At 32.1% G+C, this 23,224-nt stretch overlaps 1 protein-coding gene and 1 long non-coding RNA gene across 4 annotated transcripts; one reads left to right on the top strand and one right to left on the bottom strand.

The window, feature by feature from the left end:
- Nucleotides 1-347: 347 nt before the first annotated feature.
- On the bottom strand, nt 348-15,846 carry LOC110998994 (GIGYF family protein Gyf). 2 transcript variants are annotated; one of them, XM_022267833.2, is made up of 27 exons: nt 15,706-15,846; nt 14,744-15,027; nt 14,395-14,533; nt 14,178-14,320; nt 13,565-13,723; nt 13,315-13,409; nt 12,947-13,046; nt 12,150-12,247; nt 11,693-11,790; nt 11,308-11,621; nt 10,705-11,224; nt 10,315-10,491; nt 9,615-9,761; nt 9,463-9,534; nt 9,248-9,364; nt 8,219-8,503; nt 7,508-7,741; nt 6,679-6,762; nt 6,357-6,469; nt 6,013-6,088; nt 4,718-4,933; nt 4,394-4,468; nt 4,152-4,266; nt 3,878-4,066; nt 3,351-3,474; nt 2,877-2,985; nt 348-2,609 (listed from the first exon to the last, which is right to left on the bottom strand). In XM_022267833.2, the coding sequence occupies exons 2-27, from the start codon at nt 14,998-15,000 to the stop codon at nt 2,493-2,495; spliced, it is 4,173 nt and encodes a 1,390-aa protein (XP_022123525.2). In that variant the 5' UTR covers nt 15,001-15,027; nt 15,706-15,846; the 3' UTR covers nt 348-2,492. The 2 variants fall into 2 exon arrangements, with proteins under 2 accessions (XP_022123525.2, XP_022123533.2); XM_022267841.2 differs by lacking the exon at nt 9,463-9,534 and having other exon boundaries at nt 15,706-15,845.
- A 1,660-nt stretch (nt 15,847-17,506) lies between these two features.
- LOC110999008 lies at nt 17,507-20,042 on the top strand. 2 transcript variants are annotated; one of them, XR_006751193.1, is made up of 3 exons: nt 17,507-18,969; nt 19,084-19,170; nt 19,701-20,042. It is a non-coding gene; the product is annotated as an uncharacterized LOC110999008 (long non-coding RNA). The 2 variants fall into 2 exon arrangements; XR_006751192.1 differs by having other exon boundaries at nt 17,507-17,859; nt 17,994-19,170; nt 19,701-20,038.
- Nucleotides 20,043-23,224: the final 3,182 nt, after the last annotated feature.

Genomic DNA, 23,224 nt, shown 5'->3' with positions numbered 1-23,224 from the left:
GATGCATTAGCGAGTTCGTCGTTAATTCGAAACGTTGGCTGGCCAACTGGCTTCATCAGTATTCTTCATATTGACAATTTGAATAGTTCCTAAATATTTGTCTGCACAGCTATTTGATCAACTGGCTGAACATCTTTCAAGCCGTTAGTTTAACGGCTAGGCTATTAATTGAACGGCTGATTAAGCTAGTTGGCTGCGACATATACACCAACCGTTGTTGTCAGCCGTTACTAAGTGACTTTTTAAATTTTAATAAGGTGTACATGTATATCTTAATAGTTTGACTTTACTACATCAAAGGACAAAGTAAGGATAGATAGGTAAGGGTTGTCGTAAAACTCAGCAAATAAATATTTATATTATCTCTTTATTTTTCATTATATTTACATTTAATATAGCAACAGAGAAGTTTAACATTCAGAGCTAAAACTTGTTCAATTACACTTATTGCTTCGTTTGTTAACTAATCTTCAGGTGCCTAACAGGTAATGCCAATCAGGGCATCTGTAACCAACTGATTAATTGCATTGTTACAGTTTAAGCACTTTTAATCGCCTATTAAACACTTATATAGGCGCATCACTCGCACAAGACGGTACTACGATGGCACTTTCAATACGTTGTTATCAGCAATGGCATTAGTATCAAATGCTTTCACGGTTGGATTGTCTGTTTCAGAAGAGGATTGGCGTGTACAAGTAGCGGCACGAAACTCTAGCGCTGACCGTTATTGCGCAGAAGTAAAAAATAAGGTACCGGAGGGGGGCTAGCGGAATGAAGAGCGTCGATTTGCTCTCCAGTCGCATTCCGTCCCCCGCACCACAGTACACATGCGCAGCAATCCCCTCTACGCCAGCGCTAGACTTACGTGCCGCAGCCTATACCTTGCGCTTAAAATATTAATCCTAGCTAAACAAATAAGCCTTAAGTGCCGCCATTCGATACAATAGTAAAAAGTTATCAACGCATAATATAACAAACAGTTGGTACATGGTAAATGTATTACATTTAAAACTTTCAATTGAAATTAGATTTATAACAATATTGAGACAAATTTAAAGTAATTGTTACATTATAGATCTTACTAAAAATCTAAATTAATTAAAGAATATTTTATAATGCGTGTATCAATCATGTGACTCTAGTAATAATGAAACTTGTTTGATAGCTATTTTAGGTTCTTAGTGTTAAATAAGGTCTTTTATTAATATTTGAAGATATAAAAATTCTATTGTAGTGTATCTTAACAATAAGGCTATGTAGATTTATTATTATTTATTAATATTGACATAAATTTAAAACAATTGTAACATTATACATCATACTATAAACCTAAATTAATTAAAGAATATTTTAAAATGTGTGTGTCAATGATGTGTGAACATGTTCGATAGCTATTTCAGGTTCATAGTGTTATTAAATAAGGTCTTTTATTAATATTCGAAGATATAAAAATGCCATCGTAGTGTATCCTAACAATAAACATAACTAGATTTTGAACAATAATTAGGCCACGCCTTAAAACAATAATCAGAACAAGTTCATATTCATGCATAATAATCAAATAAAAACATTATCCATGCATCAAACTTTACTATTTATAAGTTTCATTCAATATGTCAAATCATTTATATATAATAATTATCTATTAAGCATGCCCTAGAACAAAGTATATTTAAATAAGTATAACGATTTTAAAACAAATCATTTTATAAAATAAAAACACTTAAAATTATTTTATGACCATTAACAATACATTTTACAAAACTACACCTATGAGTCTTGCCACTTGCCATAAATAACCCACAGTAATGGATGACACACATTTTTACTACATTGAAATTGATTTTTGAAAATGGTGTAAAAATAAAATATTTTTTATTTTTAGGAACGCATAGAATCATAGCATGATTACCAGGCAGATTAAAATAATTCACTAATTTAAAATGGCCAATAAGGCACGTTTTTTAAGGCTTTGAGCCGTGGGCGCTGATGTTTGAAAATCATTAAACAAGCAATTTAAAAGAATGCCAAAAAAATACCAAAAAAAATTCATTGAAAAATAGAAAAAAAAACAAAATATATGGAAAATAAATAAATGTGAAAAATCTAGAAATTAATTCATTTGCATAAAGATTTGATAGAAATGCAGTTCTTTAAAAATTTTAAATAAGATAAAAGGACTAGATGTAGTTAGTAACTGTTTTTATCAGAACAGTATTTAAACATTGCAATAGATGATTATAAAACAGAAATTTGAAATTATAAACATCAAATAGATAGATTAGAGAAGGCAGAATTCTTCTATTATATTATTTAAAATTTTTATAACTTCATTACATAGGTAAAAATAGTTGAATGAAGCCATTCGGTTTGGACACAGAATGCAAGTATGGCGGGCGATGGATACCATAGCCCGTTCACACATCTCATTCATAAGTTACTATCTAAAGTTCGCCATGGGATTTATCACAGGGCGAGTTTCTTAAGGCTCATGCAGTATCAATATCGCCAACATTTATGCGGTCCTCGGCTGCCGTAACTGAGAAACCCAGTATGCGAGCGTCCACTTTCATCATTTTGTTCTTCTTTGTTTTCTTACCCTTACCCTATAATTATTTCAAAAATTATTAGAAACCGGATCCCAGTGAAGCCAAATCAGCTAGATTTTTTTAATAAGCAAAAATTCTTCTGACACATGTCGATTTATTATTCTAATGCCGGTTTGCTCGCGATGTTTTCTTTCACGGTAGGAGCTAATATGAATTTGGCGCACGGCGATTTTAACTGGCAAGCCACTGCGGCTAAATCTGATTTAATAATTTAGTTAATAATTTAGAGTGACACGCGGCGTAAGATAAGTACACATAACTTACTTTAACCTCTTGATAGTCGGAGATTGAATTAGTGCGGGGATTGATGGCAAGCGCTGGCGAACAGAGATCGTCTGATGGCGTCACCATACCGACACGAAGTAATTTCGACCTGAAAATGTTTTTAATTTAAAGAACTTTTCATAGAACAGCAGGTAAAGGGGAAGATCGCTTATTTGAAGAAATACTAGAAATACAATTCAGTGGGTAGCGGGTCCATAGTGGTGGTGCGTGTATAGTTATAGTAAATATTTATTATTATAATCGCTTTCAGCGGCATTCAGCAATAGTGCTGCCTCTCAAGTAGAATTTGGTATTAGAGTAGTTTGATTTTTAGATATATCTATAACTTCTAAGTTTACAAATTTACAGAATTTTCGCAAATATCAAAATTTTGAAAACCAAAATTTTTGTAGAACTAGCGTAAACTAGAAATATTGTATCGTTTTCTATCTATATATATATTTGATATTTTACCTTCGTTCAAGGAATTGCCTAGAAAAGTCGATCGACTCTTTGGATTCGCCAAGGTAGTATTTGACGTAATCCTTAACTTCGTAAGGGGACTCTATGTCTTTGAGGAAAACCATGAAAGTCGACACTGAAACCATAAAACAAAAATAATAAAAATGTGTTTAATATATAAATAAATATTATTATTTATAATCCTTTAATAATTTCCAACCTATAAATAATATATAAAATTTGATTTATTTTTTGTTTAGATCATCTCTGAAATTATTGTTAACCTTAAGTAATAACTAGAAGGCAACTAACTTCTATCCTTCTTTATGTTCCTGTTGTTATGGTTAACAATTTGAGACATCACACATAAAATAAAAACGCATCACTAAAGGTATTGTATAAATATTTTAACAATATAATAAATAACTGTATTTAACTAACTTTATTGTTTTTCAAAATATGTTAATATACTTTTTAATTTTTAATAATTTCTTTTCTTAATATTGGACTAAATTATCACTGACTTATAAAATAAATACCATCAATGTTGGAACTCCATATGCCCAAGGCCTGGGTACACCAAGCATCAAACTCCATAGCGGGAGTTTTCTTCTTTAAAGGCTCTGCCCGTACTGGCGATTTGAATTTAATCTTAGTCTCAACTGGTTTAGATTCACTTTTCTCTAGATCTGATTTATTTCGTTGACTTGGGGAATCCCAGAAGCCACCTGTAGATAATTATTTCGTTGTTAAAAGAATAAAAATAACTATTAAATTACAGTGTTTAAAAATTAATTTTCTTAACATAATTACCATTTGAACTACTTCTCCATGGTGCATGATTTGCCGTAACAGGGGATGATTGTGATTTCTCCTCTACGACCTCCGATGTAACGGTCGAAGATGACGCCTCTCGCCTCGTTTTCGCCTAATAAAATTGTCAATAATTCAAAATTTATTTACTAATAATTTTAATGAACAACCCAACCAAATACAAAACAAAGGCTTTACTTAAGGTTGGTGATATTACGATTAAGTACATTATAAAAAATTACCTGAATTTCAGCTAAGTTTGGTGAAGTAGCATTGGGATTTTTCTTTGTAGCCCAACCAAGACCGGCTTGTACTTCCTGCAATAACATAAAATTTAATTTAACAACATTATATATGTGAATTTTTTATCGATGTATGTAATACAAGATATATTTGTGTACACCATACGGTGGTAGGTTTAGTGATTTCTATTACTTTTTGCAGAGCTAATTTTATATTAATAAAAATCCGTGTAGTCATAATTGTATACGAAGGTATCGTTATCAGAAAGTACTTAAGTAGCAGTTGCTTTAAGCGTTTGATGTCGTTTCTTTGGGGTGACTGACCTGTTCTCTGGCCAATGTTGCGGCCTGCTGTTGAGCAATAATCTGCATCATCTCCTGCTGTTCCTTTATTTGTTCCAATTTCCTTTCGCGCTCGAGCCTTTGAATTACAGCTAACGTCATTTCACTTTTGCTTGTGGCTGCTGCTTGAGTGGCCACTGCTGACCAGGGAGCCTTCTTAGCGACAGAGTCTGCCACTTGCTTCTGCTGTTGCTGATCCTGTAATTTTATAAATAATCAATAATAAACCGATAATAATTTACCTTCTTCTTCGAAAAATTATAACTTAAGTTCTAAGTTTTTAATCTGTTTTTGAAGTGAAACTTCTTTAGAATCGTTGTGATTTCAAACCGGATGCAACGAAAAAGCGACAGTAAAAAGAGACAGAAACATTAATTCATATGATTTAACGTGGGAGAAAATGAGATAGATAAACTTCTTTCGAATCGTCGTGATTTCAAACCGGATGCAGCGGTAAAGAGAGACAGAAACATCAATTCATCATATGATTTAACGTGGGAGAAAATGAGATAGCAGGCATTATACAGCCTCTCTTTACTGCCGCTTTTTCATTTGATCGAATATCAAACTTTCGATGTTTTAGTTTTTCCCAAATTAAAAATTTATATTAAACTTATAAATTAAAATTTATCATTAAAATATACTGTTTTAAAAGAACACACACATTTAGATAATGGAAAATGATTAATTTATATATGATTAATAATAAAAAAAATGTTTTTGAAGGTTTCACTTCTACCATGTGTGAATTGCACATATGTTTTTTTTTTTATAAGTTTTTAAAAAGAGCAATACGACTTTAAAAAAAGTGTTTAGAAAGTTTCTAACATTCCAGGAAATTAATGTACACTGGACATGTAGCACTTTTAATTGTAGTTGAAAATATTAAAGAGTTTTTGAAATTGAATTGAATAATAACCCGATAAAACAGACATCCACGTCAAACCAGCCGAAATCATACCTTCTATATTTTAAGAACATTATTCAGGGGATCTATGAAAAAAATCTCTTAAAAGGAGAAGAGATTTGCTTTGGCATAAACATACCCCACAATTTATGAAATAATGTCAATTTCCTTTAATAACCATATTAAAGGAAATTGGGTGTTTCTATTAATAAAATAACTAAAACTTTTCAAAGCTATATAAATTATAACAATATTTGTTTTAATTTAGTGAAGATAAAAATTGTTTTGTTATAAACACAAAAAATTCACTAAGTAGATATTGAAAATATTTCAATAAATTTATTAGTATTATTATAAATGTGAGACTTACTACTTGCTTTTTGATGGCTGTCGCTAAAACAATTCTTCTGGTTTCGTCGGCTGCTGCCACGGCTTCTTCTTCTTTTCTGTAAACAAACACTATGTTAATGATAGTGTAAGAAATCCGTCGAAGCATAGTAAGAGAGTTGGATGGAATAAAGTGCGCCAGTGTAAACATTTGCATCCTCAAGAGAGAGGCCTCAATTTAATTATATCGTTAAGTGCCTCGGCGGTTCAGTACTTTATATCACACTATCACCAGTTTATAAATGTTTATGAACTTTACACTGTATAGGTATACAATTTCCTTTGATTATGGGAATCAAAGAAATATAATAAAATATAAAAGCTTACTTTTTACGAGCAGCTTCTTCGACAGCTTTGGCCTCTTCCACCTTTTTTTTGATCTCCTTGTTATTATTTTTTTCAGCCCCTTTCACGATTGTAAAACCATCCTTCAATAATTCCTGTAAAAATAGTTCATTTATTATCAATTATAAACTCACATCTATTCATACTGTTTAATGTAATCAGAATTAATTGCGTGATTTGAAAAAACAATAAAAATGACGCGTTCCGCCATGTATACGTTCAGACCTTACAAACGAAGCAGTTTTCGCGCTGGCTAATAATATATATATTTTTAATATTGTTTACATTAAAACAGAACTTTTACCTTTTTTTCTTTTTCCAGCTCTTTCTTGTTAAGAACTTTGACATCCTTACTTGCCTTCGAAGGTGAAGACTCAACAGATCTTTTCTATAAAGTAAATGTTATATTAATAAAAATTATTAATTATTAAGTTGTCGTAATTAGAACTTTTTTGATGTGGACCGTGCAACAGTTATTATAGAGCCATTTCAAGCTTAACACATTATAGAAGCTAAACTGCCAGTAGGTCTTTGAAGTAAGAGTGATAGCCACCATTTATAAAAATAAATAATTAATTTTTGCGATTCCAAATATACATAAATTACTAATTTAAGATAACAATCATACGGGCAATCATGGATACAGACTACTTCTAGTTTACGCGCACGTACTCATACTCAAAATCGAACGAAACCAGTTTTTGTAAATGACGTGCGAGTATCCATAAAAAGATCTCGATGTACGTATCGGTAGTTTTAATATAATGTATAAATTATTTTAAATATGTGTTCATACTAAATTAAATGTATTTTTTCAAACATACCAGCGGACCCGACACACATACAACACATAAACAAAGTATAAAAGTACCGCAGCGGTATCTTCCGGACTGTTCCATTAGTCTAAACCACCCAGTGCGCTACCCAAACGCATACAAAAAAATTCCTTCAAATCGTTCCAGCCTTTTAAGAGTTCAATGATATACCCATGCATAGTAGAATTATATTTTTTTTTTGTGATTGCTTGTCAACCACGGCTGATGAGAATGTAAACAAGGAAACATAGAAAAAAGTAGTGCGTCTATTTCATTTATTAAAGTAACTATCGCATAGCTTTTCTTAAATGAACTTACTCCCAGTGACTTCGATGCCACATCATCCATAGTAGTAACTGTAGCATTAATCTCCTTGATTTCCTCTTTAGATTTTTTAGCTTTCGTTTTTGGACTATTAGAATCTTTGTTTTTATTCTTATCCGTGTCGTTTTTATTAGGCTTTAAAATCTTAAGTTCTCCTTTCGTAGGAGGTACTTTAGCACTATCGGCATCGGGTTCTACTGGGACTGGATTCACAGTAGGCTCCAGAAACTGAAATTTTAAAAGAACTACCTTCAAATCAATATAACAATAATTAAATCATAAATCAAGACAGCTTGAATTCTTAAATAATAAATGGGTTGCTTCCTGTACATTTAATTATAATATTTAGGATATTATAATATACCATAGTAAAATAATTGTGGCATCGTTCCCTTTTTCATGCTCATAGACCTAGGTAGTCTTTAATTTCTGTTTGAATTACGTAACGAAATACGAATTATACCAAGAATAAAAATAATAAACAACGTATGTATAAAAAATAAAAATATATAACAGTTTTATGGCAGATTGATATAAGCAATGCTATTTCTTCCTAATGTTATTTGTTGTCCTTTGTTTAAATAAATAACTAAAGTAATTTTAAAAATTCGAATATTGTATACAAAAAGTATATAACCAGAAATTACAAGGCGTTTATAAATCATGACATCAAACGAAAATTCTAATATTTTCAAATATTCTTACCTCTGGTTCTTTTATTTCTGGTTTTGTCTCAACTGTAGTCGGCGAAAATCGAGGAATCAATTCTGGTTGAATAGCTGGTAGCTGTGAGAGATCAGGAACAACGGGTGGTTTGGGAAAACCGCCGTCGACAGTCATGGCATGTAGATTGTTTAGAGGCGTCATATTTTCGGAGGGAGGTACCCCAGGTAATGGTATATTTTGAGAACTTAAAATTTGTGCTAAAATCTCATCCTCTGTTTTCATGTCCTTAGGCAGTATGATACTTTTAGAAGGCATTGCAGGCGGCTAGAAAAAAAATGTTTATGAATAAATTTTCTTCTCTCTACTTTTGCTTTCTTTGCTAACTACCTAATATGAAAACTGATACTGCTTTTTTATAGTTCCGAGGGTATAAAATTAGAACCAAAAACCAAACTTTGTTTTTTATTTGTGTACGAATACGCAGCGCTTACTTATATTTTATCACAGGCCACACCTGTGTTATTAAATGAGCCAACAGACGAGGCGACCTTATACCACAAAAATAATATATACAAAAGTGTTTCACTCCCAAGTTGTTCATATATTATCTAATCATAAACTCTACCTAAAAACCTATCGCAGACTTAGTAGAATCTAAGACTTCTAGAGAAATTCCACGCCTGTTCAAGTGTCCAAGTGCACTTCTTGGTTCTAGAAACTGGGAATGATCTGTAATCATTAATATATTGTATATGTTGTTTAAATATGTTGTAATCTTTTATTAATTTCCATATTCAGTGCTGTTACTTTTAAATACGTTAAAATCGTTTTCCTTTGAAATTAGCGATACGTGACATAAGATTAATAAATATTTTAATGCCATACGCTAGAGTATTTACAGCCGTAACAAATGTTCATTTCTGAAGTTTAAATAATCAATCACAATTCATATCCCCTTACTACAAATTATTGAACTAACGTATCCGCAAAATAATTACAATCCGTTAACACATTTGCTTCCAGATCCAAACACTTATTTTATAAAGACTTACTACTTAATAAACATACCTCGACGTCCCAGAAGTGCCTCGGAAGGTTATTAACATTTGATTCAGGATACAACATAGGTTCCGTCCAAATTGCATTTTGACTATGTGGAGCCGGGCTCCATACACGAGACGTCTCCTGAAATAGATAGAAATGTATACAAATGTTATCCAACTTAAAAAAAAAAAAGATATGACTCCTCAAATGACAAAATAAGCACTAGCACTGAAACCTACGCCTAATCCAAAACCGGCTTGTGGAATAATTCCTTCGGGCGAGCGTGGGTAATTTACATGTGAGTTCATTCCCTAAAACATAAATTATTTCATTGGGTAATATGAATTTTATGAATGATTGATGATTTTAAAATATCTAAAAGTACAATTACCCCTTTGAAGAATGGCATCGGTCCATAATCAGCTAGAGGACGCATCGTATTCTCAAAAGCTCTGCGCACAATCAGTGAAGGCTGGAAATATCCAGCTACGTACCAGTTCCACATTTCTTGGGATGTAAATGGTCCTTGTATTTTTTTCTGTAAGAAAAAAATTCATTATTAATGAAAAGTCTGTTAATAGCATTTTTGTAAAAAAACCTAATTCAATACTTTCTCGCTCGCACTCATCAGTTTCCTGAATGATGAAATAGGCTATTCAATTACAACAAACATTTCATTTTAAAGCTTTTTTTAATCATGTTACTTTTAATTAACGCAAGCAAATAAATTAAGACCTTGCAAAAACGCTAAGCTGCAAACGCCTTAGAATAAACATAGATAGATTGCTATAATTCCGCAATTTATGCAAATATTGGTTTTCATTTGTATTCATTTCAACTCATTCTGATGAATTTTGTATTAAAAAAAGCACAACTGTCATACTCAACTTCTTCAGTTAAAAAATGGTAATGTTTGGCAAACTAAAGCACGCATAAGCCAGTGTATGTCATTGGAAGTATTGAATAAAGATGGTTTTATATTTATAATTGATCTATTTAAAATTTGCATCACTTATAGCATAACATCAAATAACAAATGTATTTATACTAGGAAATAAACGCGTAGCTTTGAGAATATTATGAATATTCACCTCTGGGTCCTCGTAATACCACAAATCAGCCAAAAAGTTTTGAGTGTTACTTATAACTGACGGCCCACCATAGACTGAATTTAGTAAAGGTGGTTGAGCAGCATGCCTTGGAATTCCATGAGGTGGGAACATGCAGACTCCCAGTGCAGGATTTGGTGGAAGATTGTTACCCATTGGCTGAAAATGTTACAAAATTTGTATATTAATGTTGACTCCTACAATCATTTTCATAGGCAAATGATGTAACTGTACAGCGGAATTGTATTAATTATAAAGATTTAATTTTATGTAGGTAAAGAAAGATTGATAAATGAAAAATTTAAAAGTTTGTTTTCATTACTAGGTTCTTCAGTACTATGCATAGCTAAATCACACAAAAAGGTACATTACCACATTATTATTTTGCCCTAAATATGGCACAGAAGCATTGGATTGTGCCATATCATGTGGACGAACATGTTGAAATGCATCCATCATTTTTGAATGGTGTTGCATAGTAGGCATAGACATTGGCATAGGCATAGCCATATTCATTCCTGGGTTAAATGGAGTGTTTGACATCATTTGTGGTAATCCATGAAGGGGCGGCATCATCATTTCATTTTTCTGTATATTCAAAGTAGTTCCTGATGCTGAATTTTGTAATCCTAGTGATGCCATACTGTTTTGCCCTGCGCTTGGTATATTTGTAGTGCTTGAAGCAATGTGGGCTTCTAGGCCAGTTGTGGAAGGTCCTATATGCATTTGTGTATTAACTAGGCCTCCCTGCTGTCCTGGTTGCCCCGGTAATACAGACATGTCTACAGTAGCCCCATGTGGATTGTTAGGTGTTGCATTATTTCTAATGGGCACATTATTATCAGCAGAGTGCCCCTCAAATAATTTTTCTTGTTGTGCATTTTTTGGGTGCCTGAAATAAAATATTATGTATTAAAACAGTTGATTTAAATTATGTGTAGTATATAAATATAGCAACTATAAACGAAAACTTACTCAGCGTCATGGTTGCTATTATCGGTAAAAATAGCATATGAGCTGCGCTGCTGAGTTGTAGAAGAAGAAGAGCTAGTTGAGGTCACAATATTCTGGTGTTTTTGACGCAGGGTGTTATTTTGAGAAATCATGACGGATTGGAAATTGCTAAGATTGTTACTTTCGTTGCCGACATTCATATCTGGACGCATTATAGCATCGTAATTTTTAGTGTTGACATCTTTGTCTGCCATACTCTCTGTTATTGTAACTTCCGACTCATTTACATTGGTTTCAGTTTCAGTGCTTGCTTCATCAGATGTGGAGGCTTGTCCCTGGAAGTAGCATTGGTTAATTTAATTGCGCATTTGAATACAATAATGAAAGTAAATTATGAAAAAATTACCTGTTTCCTGTCAGAGATTAAGCGTTTAGGAGAGAGCTTTTTAGCCTTTTCTGATGACCACCACTTTTCAGCCACCTCTTCTTGCTGTCGCGTTACAGCTGAGAGAAAATTGCATTAATTTATAGAATGCAATAATCAATTAAATGCATTATAATTTATTTGTTGAGATCCATACTAGGGAATTCAGAAACAGTAAATCTTATTTTGATATACTATTATTTTTATTCTAAGCATCGCAGAATTTGTCACATATATATTCACTATATAAACAATACACCATAGTATCGACAAGACATTAAATAACTAAAATAAATAAGTTCCTGTAGAGATATATATATAAGTATCATACCAATATACAGATGAGTTTTTAAAGTGCTTAGTCTTATCCATGTGGAATACATGGAATTGACATATAAATTACATATTAATATAAAAATATTAAACAAGTTAAATTTACGGAAAGTCTGTTCTGGTGGCCGAGGTTCATCACTGCATCCATGAAATGCTCCAGACGAATCGAAAGTGCCAGCACCCGCGTCTGCATTATCATTGGCCCTAATAACAACATTATATTTTAATGAATATAATAATAATCTAATTGATAGTCAAAAATCCAAGTAAATTATTTAATTTCTATATATGAATTGTATATGGATAAGTATATTATTTTTATCTTTTACAATATTATGTTGTATGATGTATAGCATATGCATTTTAATTTTATAATGAAAGTTACTCTATTACAAACTAGGAATTATAAATACCTAAGGTCTTCCTTAAGATTTTTATTGTATTGTCCACTTAAACTAGACTGTTTACAACTGTATGTATTGTAATTTAAATTCATTTTCATATATCAAAGTTGAAATAACAATAATAAGTATTTCAATAGTACAATGAAAACTATATGTAGATTTTTTATTCAATGAAAAATGCGTAAGGTAATCTTGAAAATCACAAAATCTGCAGATGTGATCACAAAACTAAATATATATAGCCATGAGGGATCATTTTGTTTACCTTCTGTTTTGAAATAGACCATAGTTAGTTATTTCTTAGTCCAAACCTAATTGCTGTCACAAATATGATACACATCACATAAAGCATAGCAGATGGGTTTACTAATAGTATACACATAAATTGGACTACGCAGCGAAAAAGGTTTTGTCGAAGTCTAAGTGAGCTTAACTTAATTATTTAGATGGAGCTCAGATAATTATATTATATAAATAGCTTGCATAAAAGTCTTCTTACCACTCCGGTATTTCATCATTTTGAGCTTCGTTCCAGGGACGACGATTAGCATTCCAAGACTGACGTGTTTCCTGTGACGGCCTTTCAGCCCATTCACGTTCTGTAAAAACATAATAATGCTATTAATAACTTCAAAATATCAATTTCTGGTGATGTCCAAAATGTGTGCCCAAGAATATATTTAATTATTACTTCTGCCAATAAAAAATGGCAAAAATTATTTTCTATGACAATTCTACTATGTTATAGGTATCTTAAGTTATTTCCACAAAAGGAAAAGGCAGAAGACCTATTAACCTTCAGAAGTTTATCTTGATAGACAAACTTTAAATTAATGTTTAATTAATTGGTATTTTTTTCCTATTTACCAGGATTGGGAAATCTAGAGGTGTGCTCTTGGGACCTCCATTCATCGCCTTCCTCCCTGCCTGATTGTCTCCAATTAGTACTTCGTATTGGTCGCCTTTAACAAAAATAAATTAGTGAGTGACCTAAGAATACTGTTTATAAAGATACAGATTTGACAAAGATCCCAATCCCTGGTTTTATAGATTAGATAGAATTTTCTTTGTCTGTGCTATAAACTATTATTTATCGAAGTTAAAGCAAAGTATATACCTGTTTCTGAACAATTTGGTTGATGCCCAACCAGATTGTTCTGTTGTTGGTTGTCTAGTTGCTCTAGATGTACTACTTGTATTCCAAGACCTCCTGACCTCTTCATTTGGAGGCACAGAGCCTCCCTGTGCAGGATCTGTTCTTACCCTATTCCAATCCCTAAGTAACATACATTTTTACAATATTTCTACTACTAAAAACACAACTGAGAAAATGGGGTATATAAGCTTCTCTCACATCCAAGCACTTACTGTTAATTTTCATATATACCTAAACACTGGAATTAATAAAGAGATCCTCCAGGCAAAATTTCTAAACTAAGGCAAGTTTCAACCAAATTAGATGATTCTATGTAAACAAACAGTTGGATTTGTTACCTTGAAGCCTACAATTATAATAATTATATCTCACAGATCAATTCACAAACAGCAAAATGTAAAATGAAACATGCTTTTGTGTTGTATTCAATATGAATAAGACAACTTTTAAGGGCTGTGTCTGCAAAAAGGTTGGATAAAATTTCAAGTTGTGTTCATGTATGTTTCATAGTGATTTGGTTGACTAAAAATTACATGTCAATGCTGATAACGTTATAGAACAATTAAAAGCTCACCTTCCTGCATTTGTGGTATTTGGCCGCACTGTTGTCGCTTTCTTAGAATAAACCGTCCCTACCCCATTCCCACGACCACGACCAGTATTGAAACTTGTAAGGCCAGTCCCAACAATTTGACCACCAGTAGCGCCTTCAACAGGCTGAAGTTTGAAAAACAGTTTAAACACATATTTAAGATTATTGTAACTTATATGGATGAGAGGTCTTAACTTACAACATTTGGACTATCTTTAAAAATGTTTAAAGCGGATGGTGCTTTTCCCCTTGAGTGATACAACAACTCAAACTGCTTTAATTGTTCTGGTGCTGCAACCATTCTATCGTAAAGTGCTAACATTTCCTCTCGTCCATATCTGTAAAGACAACATGCAAATAATTACAAGTTAATAGGATTAATGAACCTAGACTTTGAAGAATATTTAAGCTGTCTATTATAAAGAATTTTTACAAGGTTCCACCAAACTACAGCAGATCAATGACATTACTTTGCTATAGATAGTTTCTAACTCATCAAACAATACATGTTAAGGAAGTTTAACCTATAACAGATATAATACACTTACCTGAGATTAGCTAGGTGAATTCTAGAAGTATTATTCTGCCGAAAACCTGATGATGTACCAACAATAGTATCTCGGCTAGATGCTCGAGATGTTTGTAGATTATTTAGTCCTCTGCTTGAAGACCCTTGAGCTGATTCTGATACATTAGGATTATTTTGATTGTTGGTTTGTCTGGAAGATGTTCCGTGGTTTGTTCCTTCACCCAAGTTTCTAAGCCACTCTGGACCAAATTTAATAGGATTACCTCCACTCCCCATTATGCCAATAATTTTTCCTGGGTAAAACTAAAACAAATCAAAAGTTTTAAATGTAATCTTCTATAAATAATATTCAAAATTCCTATAATTTTATTTAAAAAGTATAATGTGCAAAAGTGTAGATTAACCAATTACTAAGTAGTTCTTAGAAGACTGTCAACAATAATTGTGACTGTTTAAGGGGAATCTGACCTTTAGAAGTTTAGAACCTCTAACAAAGACAATATCACCCCAACATAAGCAGCCGAGTGTGTCTCATATCAAATAAATAAAAAAACAACAATCTAAAATTCCAGTCTGGTGGCAAGTGGAAACTCAGTACTAATACTGCCTATTCCCACACACTTAGAGGTAAGTTCCTTAATTTAGTATTTTAGATTCTCAGGTGTAAAAAGTGAAAATAATATAGCAGCAGCAAATACTGGATACTGAGGAAACGTAAAACCACGTGGCATATATTCTTACCTATATGTAAAAATTAAAAAGTATAAAATACCAATAAGAGTACTAAATATGCAAAGAGAATATTATGTATGATGACTGCAACCTAACATAAGGTTTACGCTGATCCAACACGTACAGGTCAAAATGGCATACTACATGAACGATATTAAACTTCTAGCGCTACAGCATAATAAAGTAGCTAATACAAAATAAGACTATACAGTATAAATAATAGTGATAACGAATTATAAATATGCTTACCTGAATAAATTCTTATTAAAACAAGCACGCCAGTCACGTACAGACAAATATGGCGGACAGCTCCGGATTCCGGAACAATAAAATAAGATCTTACAAGTGCAGGCAACATGCGTATTGTAGAGAGTAGAGTAAAGTTGTAAGTTTGTTGTAGGAACTAGGAAACAGTTTTACCAACCTTGGCAAGCGAAAAAAGTCTATGCAAAGCAGCCACTTGCGTCTATCCTATCATTATAATACCACCATCTCTCCAAAATTATATATAATAAATATAAAAAAAAACAATACAGAAAGAATTATTAAATAAGAAGTATATATATATATATTATATTATAAGCAGAAACTGCAGTAGGTGGTTTTGAAAAAAATTTGTTCTGTGCCTACCTTCTTCTCGGAAAAAGGGCCTCAGTGTGTCACGGGCTCTTTGCGGGAAACACGCCCATTCAGGCTAACCTAAGCTCGCCAAAACAGCCCGTGCTGAGCTGTAAAGGCCCTTAAGGCAAACAGGAAGATTCCTTAAAAAAAAGTCACGGGCTCTTTTGCTGCTAGGACGTTTTTTTTAAAATATAATTATCACTTCTGGTTCCTAAATATATATATATATATATATATATATTCATTTTAACATCTTAATATAAAAGTTAAGGTTGAAACTGCGTTTAATAGCCTATTAGTTTTAATTGAAACATATTAGACGAGTCAAGACACGACCACATTGTGTCCCGCTTACATTTCGATTTGTTTACTTTTTTTACGTCATTACTATTGCTTCCATCTATTTCTATCATTTATAAGTCCTACCACCAGCGGGGCTCACTTCGGAAGTCCTCGCTGTTCCTTGTTCATTGGTGTCTTGTTTTTCTTTGTTAACACATTACTTACTCCGACTTAGTGTTGTCCCCACAAATTGGTCTTTTCCGAACTAGCTACGCTCGCCAAATCAACCCGAGCAGAGCTTTAAAGGTGCTATATCATAAAATAATAATTAAATAACGAAAAAAAAAACTTTTTTAATTAGAGAAAAACAAAAACTAGAAAAGGTAGAGGTAAATTTCTATTAAGTTACAATTTTCGTTACAAACAGATTGCGAAAATCAGTGCTACCAACTATCAAGAAAAGTAAATCCAATTTTATTAGCTTCTCTCAGAGGAGAGCACCATTATCATTATTTATTTTTTTATTAATTACATACATATTCATAGAAAAATTGTACATGATTAATCAACGTTAAAAGGGTCCTCAAAGAATCACCAGGCAAATTGATAGTGAACCTTACAATGCTATTTAATGCAATCCTATACCATCAGTTTGGCTTTAGGCAAGAACATGCCACAATAGAACAAGTCTTGTTCATTATTATTATTTATTATTTGCCAGCTGCCCATTGAAGTATTTCCGAACCAATTTGACTAAGGGTCCTTCAAGAAAAGAACATACCAATTCTTAAAATCACAATATGAATTCAATAGGTAGACTTGATTAAAGCAAAAGGACTTAATTAGGTTTTGTTATTATTATTTTTTTATTTGCAAAGTTAAAGTAAATTGCTGTATTATTTTTCGTTAATAATTAATAATACATGATTTTTTAAATTGTCTATGGACTTAGCAACAACAGACGAAAAATAATAGTGAGAAGGGTAGCCACTCTGGTTTAAACTTTAAAATGTTAACAACACTATTTTATGCGACGCCCTCTAAACTTCAGTCCCTAAATTATGATTAGGAGCTCAGCAGACCAAAACATTCTGCAGTAAATCCTGAAATCTCTGGAGGTAATTTTATTTTCTGTACAATGCCAAACTGTTGATGGAAAACACCAGTCCACCACTCCTCAAGTCCTCAACATTAAATTTGGGATCGTCAGAATATCTTGTTTACGTATACCGAAATCAAATATGAATTTAAATTTTTTAATGACATTATTTTTTTTTTGTTATTCTCAGAGCCTTAGACTGGATGTTTAACTTATGGAGAGATACTGTACTACAGGGTTCAAGTATAAATGTTCTAAAGTCTAAAATACTCCTTATTAGTGCATTTTATAGAAGCTGTAGAGAGAAAGGGTGGGCTCTCCACCAAACTCCATAGAGGCAATGCAGTATATTTAGAATGTTCTCACATTTGGCACTTATATATTTGCAATGAGAGCTTCCTGTAAGTCTCGAGGCTAAAATTACCCCAAGAAATGTTGTTTCCCTTTTAACTGGAACTCTAATATTATTATAAAACACAGTCTCATACGTGAAAATAAGACAATCATATTTCATTTTCAATAATTTTTGTTTCAGAATTGAAAGGTTGACATTATTATAGCCTGCAGACATATCTAAGAATACTGTTACACATACACAGGCTTGTTGTATGAAAATGACAATCTTAAGTCTGTCATAAAAATACTGAGACTATCCATAGTACACCTGCCTTTCCTAAATCCAAACTGGTTTGAAGATAGTAACCCCTTACTCTCAATAAACCATTCTAACCTATTTTGAACTAAATGTTCAGAAATTTTCTATATAACTGAAGCTAATGCAATTGGTCTGTATGATGATGGATTATTAACCAGTTTGTTGGGCTTATGTATTGGGATAACTTTGTGGATTTTCCATGATGGAGGAATATTACCTGATGTTGAGATTGAATTAATTAAACTGAGAAAATAAGAAAGGCAGGAGCCATTTAGGTATTGAAGCAAAGAATATTTAATTCCATCACAACCCGGGGCTGAGTCCCTAAATTTTTGAAAGAACCCCTTTGAGTTCTGAAAGGCTAACGGAAATTAGTGATTTGCTACTATTATGCTGGGAGAGGAAAGAAGGCAGTGAGTCAGAAGAAATATTATCTATAGATGGGGCATATGGTGGAGCTAATTTGTCAAGATACAAATCAACTATACTGCTATCCATAAAATGAGATCTTTTAAAAGCGGATCTGAATCTCCCCACTATTTTGCCAGACTTCAGATGGAGAAATGTCTGGTGAAATTAAGGCACAAAAAGATTTCCATTGAATCTTTTACGTGTTTTTGTTATAAGATTACTGAGAATATTAAAATTTTTTTGTGTTTTCTCTGTAATTTCATTTCCTTCAGCTATATTTCTCTGGGCTATAGCAGCAGAACACTCACTGTCCCACCAAGGTGATCGAATATACCCATTGCCACTTTTATTTTTTATTGGAAAAACTTCCTCAGCAGACAGCCAGTTTTTCCAATGCATGTTAAAGCTTCAGCACAAATATGATTATTGCTGTCATTTATTGGAGGTATGGTTGATAAATGTTGTTGAACTTTATCTCTAAATAATGACCAGCTGGCATCCTTAAGTCTATATTTTAGCTGGGGAGGAACCTTTGAGGTCTGTTATTTAATTTTTTCAGGAAATGATACAATTAGCGGAAAGTGATGGCTTCCATATGAAGACAATAGAGGCCACCAATGTATCAACAAGCGAAGGACTACATAGGGTAAGGTCTGGTGCACTCATTGCTTCGTCAGTATAGAAAGTATAAAAATAAGTAAAATATAAATTATTTTAAATAATTCATCAATCACAATATATATATATATGTTGTGATTGATGAATTATATAAGGTATTAATATAATATTTTTATTTAATATAAAACTATTATTTTGATATACAGTATAAACCCTATATAACGACACTGAAGGGGCTGTGCATTTTATGGCGTTATAAAGAGGTGTCGAGAGGAAGGAGGAGGAGAGAAGAAAAATCAGAATTAGAAAAATAAAATGTATATTTCTAGTCTTAGACTAGTCTTAGTAGTTATGTACACAAAATGAATCTTATTTGAACACTATAACGTATAGTATGTTATTTTTGTGTGACGTCGTTTGCTGCATTAGCAATTTTGTTGTATTTTTTTACTTATTTTATTATATGAATAAAATAAGTAAAAAAATACAACAAAATTGTGATATTGAGACATCTTGGTAATAAAGAAAATAATTTTCCAATAATTTACCTGCTTCCAGGCCTAAGACACGGAATAATGGTTGAAGAAGTCGCAAGAGATTTTGGTAAAAATACACGAAACCAACGCAAGCGGGATCTGGTTTAAAATAAAATATTATCTATTGTAGAATTATGATTTTGTTATTCCTGCCTGATTAATCATATGAATATTATTGAACATAGTTTGTGCAAGTATTTGTAGTTACACTGAAATTTTCAAAGAATCATAGTCGTTGATCTATAGAAAGTTATATATATACTCGACATCTACGAAATCATTAGAAGGGAATTGCCGACTTGTTTCTCATCTCCGTCGATATTTTAAAAATTTACTTAATATCACAATGTCTGAACTACTCCAAAATATCCGACATATTATGCTCATTATATTTTTTTCATATTAGATTTAGTAGGTACATCTTATTATTATAAGTTATCAAAAAGTTTTATTAAAATGTAAAGTTTTAAAAAATGTATAAAATCAAAAATAACTACTACTATATTATACTTACACGTTACAACTTAACTGATCCTGTACTATTAAATTAATTTAATTTTCAAAAGTAAAGCCAAAAAAATATTTTGCATATTTTACAATATGTCATATTTTGAATTTATATTTTCACTAGCCGGCCCCGCCCGCTTCGCTGGTCGAATTTTCAAAGGAAATAAAGTAAATTTTATTCATATTTTTTTTGCTTTTTTTGTTAATTTTTATTTTTTTTTCTGAAATTTACAATATTTTTCAAAGAAGAGTCAAATTCGCTTAAAATAAAATTTATTGATATAATAAATTATTATTATTATTATAATAAAATAAATGTTGATGAACAACAAAACAAAGAATAAATGGAAAAATTATCCAATAGAAATGGTCCGATTCCTGGAGAAATGAGTATAAATCTTCCTCCATCTCACATTCGACGACTCGTCGCTCGTTAGTTGAGTTTGCCGGGACGTAAAACATACTCGTTAACACGTTAACATAACGGAGTTGAAACTGAAATCTCGAAATTCAAACGGCGAGTAATTTTGACCGACATCAAAGCTCTGACCATACTGGCAGACCGCGCGAACCATCAGCACCTTCAAAAAGTAAAAAAAATATATTATTATATTAAGTTCCAGGCGGAACACAGTGACATGAGAAAACTCACGCCAGTACAATCGGTGATAGGCAAATTTTCATTAATCACTAAAATTCTTCCTACCAAATTTGGAATTTATAGGAGCTATAGTTTAAAAACGGGAATTGTTCATTGTTAACGCCCCCGCAATCCCCTTGGGGGGATCAATTTCTTAAAATCCGTTTTTAGTTGACCTCTACATAACGAAAGTAATATTCCTACCAAGTTTCACATTTCTAAGTCCTATAGTTCCCGAGATTTCATGATGAGTAACTATAGAAATTGGAATTCTTAGCTGAATGTAAAAGAACATTATCCGTTTAGTAAACTCCGTTGCCATGGAAACAAAAGAATCAAGAGAAAACGCTTGCAATTAACGGGATAAATGTTCATAAAAGTAAAACAGCAATAAAAAAATGAAGAAACGTTAGAATTTGAAAAATAAATAGCCATAAACCATCTAGGAAAAATTTCGCATCGAATAGTGGTAGTTTCATGTCGATATGATCAGTGGTTTAGGCGTGATTGAGCCTCCAACGAAGACCATTTTCATTATATATATATATAGATAGAAGAAGATTATTTTTTAATTACGTCGTTGTTAGCCTAGCGCTGAACTGAATGTGTTAAACCAATTTTACTGTATTAGCAGGGATGAGTTATTAAATAAGTTGTTCCAAAACTACACAAACAATGGTTTTGGTTTTAAACAGGGATTGTTATTTCTAAGGTTAAAATTTTTTGCCGAGGTTAAAAAGGCTTATGTTATTTTATACCATAACATAAGGCTTATAAGTTTATAACGTAAAAGGATAGTTTTTGGACCACAGCATATCGGACTTTATTTACTGACGATGAGATAAGAAGTAAATATTTCTACCATCTATGTACTGGTTAGTAAATTTATCATATATTATTGGGACTGGACAATTTTTTAAATTTATCCAACAATTTTACACAGTTTCATTTTGCTTTGACGTTATAGTAGAATATTGTAATCCATTATTTTCTAAAATATGTTCTGAAACAACAGTTAACGATTTCTAATTAATTTTTATATTGCAGTCAAGTAATAAAGAAATATAAGATTCTAAGAAATATTTATGATTCTGTAATACCCACTTAATCACTCATTCACTACATTTTTAGAAATTGTTCTTATAGCCCATCCCAAAATGAAAAAAATTAATAAAACGCTACTTGTGCTGCGATTTAAGATAATTAACAAATTAACCTACTGGTCATTGGTCTAGTGGGATAATAATATATGAGGTTATTATTGTATATGTAACTAGTCTCAGTAGTTAACTCTGTAAAAAGTTATGTAATAAATGTTAATACAAGCATCTGATTTTTGCCTTATGCTGCAATAATTATTATCAAATTTTCATAAAATAAATTCTTTCAATAGGAACAAGACCGGCCTGCGTAGAGGTAACTATGTTACTGTAGTAATCCTTACACTGAAAAAACTATCTTGCCCATGAGTGGGAGGGTAGATATGACTATGATACCTGGGAGGCTATTGATATGACTATCACTATTGGAAGTTAAAGAGTAACCAGTGCTTGTTATGAAATTAAAAAATATACACATTTTTTGGTTATTGTTAAAAGAGAGCTTGAATGAGGAATGATACAAAAAACGTTGGTAAGAAAAGAGCTTCCATTCCCTTCACTGTGTCAGTCGTGTTTGACAGAATTTTTCTGGAAACATTTTTCTCTTTCTTTCTATCAGGGAGAGAGACAACCCGACGCATGGATGCCGCCACAAGCAACAACATTTAAATGAGCATGACCATCCTAGAAATGTGGACTTGGCTACACAAGAAAATACTAAATTAAATAGTCAGGAAGTAAAATGATTTAGTAAAAAGCGAGCATTAATACATCTTACTTTAGGTAAAGGCGTTATAACAAAACTCTTTAGTATTGAAAAGCTAAATACTATATTTTATGTACCCATATTCACTTACATCGTAAGTGAATTTATATTTACTACGTGCGAAGTTAGGGTGTAACTCAAAAGTAGGTACTATATTTAATTCGATGTGCCGTTGTGTAACCGTATACATTATTATTGTTCATAAATACATCTCTATACACCGAAGACAAAGTTTTTACCCTACTTGTTGCAATTTGATTTCAAAGTCGGTTTCAAACGTCCAGCAAGCTGTGGGATGCCCTTCAATGGCTAAAATTAAATAAAACTTAACTATGGTCAGTAAATGTAGGCGATCTCTCTAACCAGTTTTCATCTTACTTTAACTTAACACGAACTAGTCGAAGTAAAATGCATTTAATACCGTCACTTAGGTTTATACATCATTTCTTCGTTTACTTAGTACAGAAAGTTAGTACTTGGATCGAAGGCATGCATATTTTAAGTTTTGTAGCTGCGGTATCCAACTTCGAAAA

The sequence above is a fragment of the Pieris rapae genome, chromosome Z (assembly GCF_905147795.1).
Source record: "Pieris rapae chromosome Z, ilPieRapa1.1, whole genome shotgun sequence".
NCBI lineage: Eukaryota > Metazoa > Arthropoda > Insecta > Lepidoptera > Pieridae > Pieris > Pieris rapae.
Note: the sequence above shows the minus strand (reverse complement) of the source record. Positions and strands in the feature narration are given on the sequence as shown.